Below are 10,425 nucleotides of genomic sequence, written 5' to 3'. Positions count from 1 at the left end.
TAATTTAAAACATCTTTGTCACCAACATAGCAAAAAAAAAAAAAAATATATAGATAAAATGAATTTAAATAGAATAATGCAACGCATTGATGTTGATAGCGAAAGAATGAGTAATTGAATGGTTGATAAGAAGATAGAATTATGAAAAGCAATAAGACTTTATATATATACATATAATATAAAAAGATATTGAAAAATCTACCTAAATCAAAACTATAAGAAAATTTAATCAAACACTAATTGACACCAATCTAAACAAACACGTGATCTTTAACATTCCTCCTTGTTTAGATGTTGTGAACTCCAAGCTTTTTTCTGAACACCCATCTTGCTCCAATTATATTTCTGTTTAGAGGTCAATCAACCAACTCCTAGGTTTTATTTTCTCGATCACCGAAAACTCCTCCTCTGATAGGTGCATCATCAACCAAAGTATCTTGTCGTTCATCTTCAGACTCTTCTAACATGCTACCAAAGATTAAATTGTTTAGTGCATTAGAAATCTGTTTCACCTTCGTTAGTTCTTCCCAATTCCATTGCTCATTTCCAGCAAAATGAACATCTCGGCTCATAATAACACGACTAGTATGTGGTTGAAAAACTCTGTAAGCTTTTGATATAATGTTATACCCAACAAAGATGTCAGCTTCTACCTTTTTGTCATCATTCTCTTTCTATCAGTTGCAACATGAAGAACATGCCTTAGCTTATCGGTCAAAGAAATCAGTGTGCTATACTATTTATTAGCAAAGGCTTAGGCTTCTATGGGACCAGCTGAACATGAGGGACTCCTTTCAAACAAAGATAGGGGCACAAGCTTATTACGCTTGACCTGTGGAATGTAAGTGAAGCAAAGACACCCAAATACTCTAAGGAACTTTAAAGAAGGTTTGTAACCATACCAAACTTCAAATGGTGTCAGGTTCTTCACAGCTTTTGTTGAAATTCGATTTTGCAAGCACACAACAATGTTTGTTGTTTTCTCCAAAAACGTTTTGGAAGATCCTTTTCATGAAGCATACATCTCGTCATCTCCTTTATGAATCTATTCCTCTTTTCACTGACGTCATTCTATTCGGGAGTGTATGGTGTTGTCAATTGATGTTCAATTCCAGCCTCTTCACAAAGCCTGTTAAAAGTTTCTGAAGTGTACTCCTTGCCATTATCTGATCTTATAGTCTGAATCAAACATGCACTTTCATTTTCAACTTTGGCTTTGAATTTCCAAAATACACCCGCAACTTATGATTTTTGCTTCAGTAAGATCCAACACATTCTTGTTAGATCATCAATAAAAACAATGTAATAAAGATTATCATTTAATGATGGTGTTCGTTGAGAACCACAAAGATCAGTATGAACAAGTTGCAGCTTTTTCGAGGCTCTCCATGCCTGTTTAGGAAAGGGTTTGCCTATGTTGTTTCCCAATGTTACAAGCACGGCAAAGAGGCATATCATCATCAATGTCAGCGAGTTCTTCTACCTACTTCTTTGACTGCATATGAAGTAAACCTCAATGATGAAAGTGCCCAAGTCTTTTGTGCCAAATCTCAATGGCACTAGTTCTAGATATAAAGGTCATCTGCTCTTTCTCCATCGGATTTAAAGCAAAGTTTTTTCCTTTCGTTTTGACATTGAACAAGTCTTTGCCACTAACATCTTTGATCAAACACTGCTTATTCTCAAACAACACTTTATAGCATTTATCAAGTAACTAACCAACACTTAAGATGATTTTGATCAGTTTTGGGTACAAATAAAACATCTGGAATAAATTTTGTACCTTATAGCTTGTTATAGCTACTGTGCCTTTTTCCTTGACTTCCAAGTGTTCACCATTGCCAATCCTCACTCTCTTGACTTAAGTGTCTCTTAATTCCTCAAACAACTTCTTGTCATATGTCATATGATTTGTGCACCCACAGTCAATCAACCAGCTCTTGCTTGATTCTTTGCCTGAGAAACAAGTGACCACAAACAATTGATCTTCTTCTTCTTGATCAATTACCTGTGCATCAACTTCTTTCATCTGACCTTTGACTTTGCAGATCACTGCTTCATGTCCAAGTTGATTGCATTTGGAGCATTTGGCGTCAGGTCTTCTCCAACACTTGTATAGTGGATGACCTTTTTTCACACAATGGCGGCAAGTGGATAGAGTTTTTTCGGAACCTCCTCCTTTTGTCTTCTGATAATTGGCAGATGAATCTCCATTCATCGATTGATTTTTGAAATTTTTCTTCTTTTTATACTTGTTGTTTTGATGCTTAACAGGTAAGGCACCTTCAATCACCCCTTCTTGCCTCATAGACCTATGCTCTTGTGCTTGTAAAACATTCAAGAGCTTTGTAAGAGAAATTTTTTACAGGTTTTTGGTGTTCTCCAGAGTAGTGATGGTGGCTTCAACTTCTCTGAAACAGTAACCAAAAGCTTTTCAACGATACTAGAATCATTTAACACAGAACCAAGCAATCTCACCTTGTTAGCAATGCTGAGAAGTCTGTTAGAGTACTCTTTCACCGACTCAGAGTCCTTCATCTTCTGCAACTCGAAATCCCTAATCAAATTCAGGACTTTCATTCCACCAATCCTCTCATCTCCTTCGTATTCAGCACTGAGGTAATCCCAAATTTCCTTTTCTTTTTTGAGGGACATTATTCGCATGAAGATCATTTGAGATACAGTTGCAAATAGGCAAGCTTTTGCCTTTGATTTTCTTGTCTTCTTTTCCTTTTGTACTTTGATTTGTGCTACAGTAGGATTTTCTGAAAGTGAAGGGACCTCGTAATTCTCTTCTATTGCTTCCAAAAGATCCAAAACCTCCATATAAGTCTCCATACAAACTGCCCACATTTGACAATTGTCTTCATTGAAGACGGGTGGTGCAAGAGCTGAAAAACTTGATTCTCCTTCGATTTGATCTCACAGATCCCTTAAGAACACTCCTCTAATACCAATTTGTTAGTGAAAGAATGAGTAATTGAATGGTTGATAAGAAGCCCTTAATAACACTCCTCTGATACCAATTTGTTAGTGAAAGAAGGAGTAATTGAATGGTTGGTAAGAAGATAGTATTATGAAGAGTAAGAAGACTCTCTATATATACAGAGAATATAAAAAGATATTGAAAAATCTACCTAAAAATCTGCAGAAGATCTTGTAACAAACCAGTAAACAAATTTAAACTATTTCAAATCAAAACTAAATCAACTCGTAACTATAAGAAGATTTAATTAGATACTAATTGACAGCAATCTAAACAAACACGATCTAACCTAAGGGCTACTATACTAAACATGTATGCAAATGTCCCAACTTCACTTCCATGACCTTCACAACACACCATCATCCGTACAGGGTGCCCTACCTTTACCTGAAAAAAGAAGTAGCATGTGGCTGTAGTATTTAAAAATACTCAGTAAGTAACCCACTATTGAGGTCAAGAAATATAGTCACATGCAACCATGATGAGACCTATCCTTTCATAAAACATTGTAGCCTTGATTTCTATTTTCTAGTTTGTACTGAATTTGATGTATAGTACTTCTCTCCACACGGCTCACACACGCACACATTAGCCCCTAGGCGGGATCATATATGTACTCCCTAGACCTAGCCTTCGGCTAGCGTACACTCACTTTCCTAGAAAAGTCTTAGAAGGAAAGAAGCGTGCATAATATCATGGTATACATAATATTTTATTCTACAAATCTATACTAATTCTAACGAATAAGTATCCTAATGCATGTGACATACAAAATGCATGAGCTTCCCATAGATTTAAATCATGACATATACGTGTGATGTAAACCATATTTTTTTCTTTTTGTAAGCATAAATTTCACAAATAACGTACGTGGCTTAACAATATTTCTAAGTCAAAAGTGAACATGCATAGTGTGTGTGGCATAACATATAGAGGTTTCATGCATCAGACAACATTGAGTTCAGAACAAGATCGATAGAATAGCATAATGGTCTCATGGTATAACTTATATTATTGTTGGAATAAACTTAAACGATGAAGATTAGTTTTTGCCTAAAATAAACTTAAGATAATTTAGTTTTTGCCTAAAATAAACTTAAGATAATTTTTAGTTAATTTGAGTAGGTTAATTTTAGTGGGTTTTAAAATTAAGTCCTAAACTAAAAGGCAAAGATTTATTTTAGGAAACATTGGGTTTTATGGGATACCTATTTAGTTTTAGAAAGATTATAAATACGTTTGTTTTCTACTGTAAATGCAGAGCAAAGAGAGCAAAAGAGCAAGAGAAAAAAAGAAAACTAGAGAGCTAAAAAGTACACTGCAATAGAAAAAAAATTTCAGTATTCTTTGTCTCCTTGTCTCTCCCTCCTTCACAAGTACGCGAGTACTACTTTCGCAAAGCGGAATCGGAGCGTTCGATTGTTAGTGAGTGTGAGATTACTTTACAGATTCATGAGTGTTATTTTAACAAATTGGTATCAGAGCTGATAGTGAATATGATGGGTCAAATGCCGCTACCGTGATTAACGAAGATGAACTACAAGAATTGGAACATCCAAATGAAAGCTCTTCTTGGTTCTCAAGACGCATGGGAGGTGGTCGAAGAAGGTTTCGAAGAACCAAACGATACCACAATTATACGGCAGTACAAAACAAGGCGTTAAAAGAATTGCGATCAAAGGATAAGGCAGCATTATACATGTTGTTCCGGGTTGTTAACGAGTCGGGCTTTGAGAAGATTGCCAGGGCAACTACTTCAAAAGAAGTGTGAGACACTTTAGAAAAAGTGCTCAAAGGAACCAATCGAGTCAAGCAAGTGTGTTCCCAAACTCTGCGTGGTGAGCTGGAGAGCATGAAGATGAAGGAGTCAGAAAATGTATCTGACTACATTACGCGCGTACAAACTATGGTAAACCAACTAAATCGAAACGGAGAAATGTTACTCGAGACACGGGTTGTGGAGAAGATATTGAAGTCGTTAACCGACAACTTCGAGAATGTTGTATATGCAATAGAAGAGTCAAAGGACCTAACGACGTTCACGGTCGATGAGCTCGCCGGTTCTCTTGTGGCACACGAGCAACGTAAGAAGAAGAAGGAGGAGACACTCGATCAAGCACTTCAAACCAAAGCATCAATAAAAGATGAAAAGTACTCTACTCTCAAAATATTCAAGGTAGAGGTCGTGGAAGTCGCGAGAATGGTCGAGGTGGTCAAGACAGCAGAAATGAAGAAAATTATAAGGAGAAGAGACAGTCGAGCCAAACAAATTGGCGTGGAAGAGGACGTAGTCGAGGAAGAGATGACCGATCAAACATTCAGTGCTATAAATGTCAAAAATATGATCACTATGCGAATGATTGTAACTCTGACAAATGTTACAATTGTGGCAGAGTGGGGCATGTTGCAAAAGATTGTCGAGCCAGAAAAAGGGTGGAAGGAGCAACCAACCTAGCCCTGGAAGACGTAACAAATGAAGGTCTTCTCTTGATGGCTCAAGAAGACAACATCAACAACGACACTCTATGGTACCTCGACTTAGGGGCAAACAACCATATGTGCGGCCACGAGTACCTATTCAAAGAGATGCAAAAGATTGAAGATGGTCATGTGTCATTTGAAGATGCGTCAAAGGTGGAGGTCAAAGGCCGAGGTATGATACATTTCTTGCAAAAGGATGGTGTAATGGGGTCAATCCAAGATGTTTATTACGTACCATACCTCAAGATCAACATATTGGGTATGGGACAACTCACGGAGAAAGGTTACTCAATATTCTTAAAAGACAGTCTGCTACACCTAAAGGATAAGCAAGGGCATTTGGTTGCTTGAGTCGAGATTGGAAGAAATCGGATGTACAAACTAAATTTAAGAAGCATATGAGAAAAGTGTTTGCGAGTCGACATAGAAGACAAGGCATCACTGTGGCATCTCTGTTTTGGTCACCTACATCATGACGGCCTAAAGGAGTTAGCGAAGAAGAATATGGTGCATGAGCTAACCCAACATGGACTTTGAAGGAAAATTTTGTGAAGAATGCATGGTTAGCAAGCATGCGACAACTCAATTCAAAAGAAGGCTGAATTTTGGGCTAAACAACCTCTCAAGTTGATCCATACAGATATATGTGGACTAATTACCTCGAGTCTTTCAGCGGAAAGAGGTACTTCATTTTCTTTATCGATCATTACTCACAGAAAACTTGGGCTTACTTTCTGAAAGAAAAATCCGAGGCATTCAAGGTGTTCAAAAGGTTCAAACTAATGGTGGAGAAGGCAACTGGTAGACACCTCAAAGCTATACGATCCGAGAGAGGTGACTAGTATACTTTGACGACTTTCATGGAGTATTGCGAGGAGCAAGACATAAGGCGATTTCTAACCGCACCATACACCCCTCAACAAAATAGTGTGGCCGAGAGAGAGAACCGGACCATTCTCGACATGGTTCAATCAATGCTCAAGAGCAAAAGGATGCCAAAGGAATTTTGGGCAGAAGCCGTGCAATGCGCCATCTACGTACAAAATCGATGTCCACATGCGAAGTTAGATGATCAAATATCACAAGAGGCTTGGAGCGGACAAAAGCCTACAATCTCTCATCTCAAAGTATTCGGTAGTGTGACTTATGCTTACGTATCGGATCAATTAAGAATGAAACTCGAAGATAAAAGAAAAATGTATATTTTTATTGGATATGATAAGAAGACAAAAGGATACAAGCTACTTGACCCGATAAGCAAGATGGTGATAGTGAGTCGCGATTTGCGAGTAAATGAAGCAAGCGAATGGGAGTGGAACAATTCGACGAAAGTCAACATCGAAGTTGGAGAATCATCAGTCGTTGCACCAACAAGTGCACCAATAGACTCAGAAATGTTCGATGATGAAGATGAACCACGACAACCCAAAATGCAAAGTTTGCAAGACTTGTATAATTCAACAAATAAGGTACACCTTGTATGTCTTCTAGCAGATACTGAAAATATCAGCTTTGAAAAGGCGGTGCGAGACAAGAAGTGGAAAACTACCATGGATGAGAAGATTAAAGCGATTCATCGCAACAATACATGGGAGATGACAGAATTACCGAAAGGAAGTCAGCCCATAGGTGTGAAGTGGGTATTCAAGAAAAAGATGAATGCTCAAGGCAAGATTGAGCGGTACAAAGCGCGACTTGTTGTGAAGGGATACAAGCAAAAGGAGAGAATCGACTATGACGAAGTGTTTGCTCCCGTCGCTAGAATGGAGACAATCCGATTGCTTATTTCCCAAGCAGCTCAATTCAAATGGATGTCAATGCGGCATTCTTGAATGGTGTACTTGAAGAAGAAGTACACCTCGAACAACCTCCCGGGTACATGAAAATTGGAGAAGAGAAGAAGGTACTAAAATTGAAGAAGGCGCTTTACGGGTCGAAGCAAGCACTGCGAGCATGGAATACTTGTATCGATACATACTTCAAGGAGAACGGGTACAAACAATGTCCCCATGTTCATGCACTTTACCCAAAGAAGAGTGGAGGTAATGTGATACTTGTCGATCTTTATGTCGATGACCTCATCTTTTCAGGCAACAATGATGAAATGATAGAAGAGTTCAAAAGCACAATGACACAAGAATTTGAGATGACAGACTTGGGCTTGTTGAAGTTTTTCTTTGGTTTGGAGGTTAAACAAGGAGAGACAGGTATTTTTATATAACAGGAGAAATATGCAACGGAGATTTTTAAGAAGTACAAGATGGAAAATTGCAACCCGGTATCAACACCAATGGAACGAGGTGCAAAACTCTCAAAGTACGATGAAGAAGAACGAGTAGATGCAAATAGGTACTGGAGCCTGGTAGGAAGCCTTCGCTATCTTACATGTACAAGGCCAAATCTTTCATTAAGTGTCAGCATAATAAGTCGGTTCATGGAGGAGCCAATTTATTCACATTGGAAGGCGTTGAAGCGAGTCCTACGATGCATCCAAGAAATGGTGTCACTTGGGTTATTCTACTTGAAAATAGAAGATTACAAGTTAGTTGGTTACTCTGACAATGATTGGTGCAGAGACATAGACGATCGAAAAAGTACATCGGGTTATGTATTCTTCATGGGCAACACAACATTTACTTTGCTTTCAAAGAAACAATCGATTGTGTCACTCTCAACGTGTGAAGCTGAGTATGTAGCAGCATCTTGGTGTGTGTGTCGCGCGATATGGCTTAGAAATTTGTTGAGTAGGAGCTAAAGCAACGAGGTGTAACCGTAATACAAGTTGACAACAAATCAGCAATTGAGTTAGCGAAGAACCCAGTGAACCATGAAAGAAGCAAACATATTGACGTTCGATTTCATTTTATCTAAGATCATGTGAAGGAAGGAAGCATGGAATTGCTGCATGTGGCAAGTCGGGATCAAGTTGTGGACATCTTTACAAAACCGCTACCGAAAGTACTTTTTGAGAAATACAAGAAGATGATTGGCATGACAGATGGCAGGAGCATTTAAGTTTACGAGGGAGTTTTGTTGGAATAAACTTAAATGATGAAGATTAGCTTTTGCCTCAAATAAACTTAAGAGTGGATTTTAAAATTCAGTCGTAGACAAAAAGGCAAAAGTGTTAAAAAAATGAAAGACCAAGATTTATTATTGGAAATAGTGGGTGATTTATTATTGGAAATAGTGGGTTTTATGGGATAGTCATAGAAAGTTTATAAATATGTTGGTTTTCCATGGTAAATGCAGAGCAAGAGAAAAAAGAAAACCAAAGAGTTAAAAGAAGTACAGCTAGCAAGAGAAAAAAGAAAACCAAAGATTTAAAGAAGTACCCCAATAGAAAAAAAGTTTTTCAGTATTTTTATCTCTTTGTCTCTCCCTCCGTCACAAATATGCGAGTAGTACTTTCGCAAAGTAGTATCGAAGCGTTCGATTGTTAGTGAATGTGAGATTACTTCACAAATTCGTGAGTGTTATTTTAACAATTATAACATAAACATAACATAATACACGTCAAACATTCACAAAACATAGCACGTGTAGGGTCATAAGGCAAGCAATGTTCATACTTCATACAATTAATTCAACCAAGTCAAAAGTAAAATCACTTACTTTGTGAACCTAAGCCGGAGTTATTAACTTATAGTTGATGTTAGTATGAAATTTTCCTTTGAAATCTAAATCAACTTATGTGGACCCACAACATCGGACCGAAGTTGAGCGAAAGCTAAGAGTGCAAGAGTTGAAGGCAAGGGTCAGGATGGATCGAGAAAGCCGCAGCAGTCTAGGGCCCTACTAGGCTGATGGGTGGATATTGTTGCTTGGGGGCCTACAAGGTTGAAGGACACGCATCTGATGAGCTAACTGCTTGGTTGCTCGCGGATTAGATAATCACGCGGTTAGGCTGCATTTTGCTTGTTGGCTACACGTTGGATTTGGGTTAGGCTGCATAAGGTTGGACTGAGTTGGACTATAAGAAGGGTGTATGTCTGGTATTTATGTGCTTCTAGGTCGAAAGAAGCTATAGGTTGTGCAAGTCTAGGTCTGAGAGAGTGAGTTTCAAGCCTACAAGGTTTGGTCTTGAACTTGAAGATCTACTTGTCAATTAAGAAGTCAAAGATTCAAATCCTTCCACTCCCATAGATTATTGAACATCATTTATACAATTTTAAGCTAAATTTTACAATATATAACGAAGTTCTTTTCGATACTTGTCAGTTAAGAAGTCAAAGATTCAAATCCTTCCACTCTCATAGATTATTGAACATCATTTATACAATTTTAAGCTAAATTTTACAATATATAACGAAGTTCTTTTCGATATAAGTATGTTAAAAGTCACCCTCTCTAAAGAACCACAAGTATGTAGATGTGTTTTCTACTGCTTCCCCTTCCTACCTTGCCTACCCACGTAACCTACCTTTACCATTATGCTTTGTGTTGTGGATCCAACCCCTTCCTACCTTGCCTACCCACGTAACCTACCTTTACCATTATGCTTTGTTTTGTGGATCCAATGATTTTGGTTGTTCATATATATAGTCGTACTCTTGCACATACTAAAGGGAAGAAGAACAAAACCCTAAATTTTGAAATGGGTTTATGGGAGACCAAAGTTTGAGAGTGAAAAAGAAAGGCATTAAAGGTGAGAGAGATATTATTGAGAAGTGACTTGAGAATCTATGACTGTTGGGGAGAAAGATATTTGGAAGTGCGTTAATTAGTATCTAAGACTTGACTTGGGTTGTTTGGTGAGTCGGTGGACAATGGAAAGAAGCTATTAAATATTAGGGTTTTGCTCCACATATCTTGTTTTTATCCTTTTATTTGGAGATTTTTATTAGCTTAGGTGGTGGGAACATTGTCCACCTATGTCTACTTTTCTTATCTTCTTCATTAAATATATGTTTTTTTTTTTTTTTTTTTTTTTTTTTTTTTTTTTTTTTTTTTTTTTT

At 37.7% G+C, this 10,425-nt stretch overlaps 1 protein-coding gene across 1 annotated transcript; it reads right to left on the bottom strand.

The window, feature by feature from the left end:
- Positions 1–371: 371 nt before the first annotated feature.
- LOC111470466 lies at positions 372–2,853 on the bottom strand. The gene is made up of 3 exons (XM_023116020.1): positions 2,367–2,853; positions 2,009–2,325; positions 372–674 (listed from the first exon to the last, which is right to left on the bottom strand). The coding sequence occupies exons 1-3, from the start codon at positions 2,851–2,853 to the stop codon at positions 372–374; spliced, it is 1,107 nt and encodes a 368-aa protein (XP_022971788.1).
- Positions 2,854–10,425: the final 7,572 nt, after the last annotated feature.

The sequence above is a fragment of the Cucurbita maxima genome, unplaced genomic scaffold (genome assembly GCF_002738345.1).
Source record: "Cucurbita maxima cultivar Rimu unplaced genomic scaffold, Cmax_1.0 Cma_Scf00045, whole genome shotgun sequence".
Taxonomy (NCBI): domain Eukaryota; kingdom Viridiplantae; phylum Streptophyta; class Magnoliopsida; order Cucurbitales; family Cucurbitaceae; genus Cucurbita; species Cucurbita maxima.
Note: the sequence above shows the minus strand (reverse complement) of the source record. Positions and strands in the feature narration are given on the sequence as shown.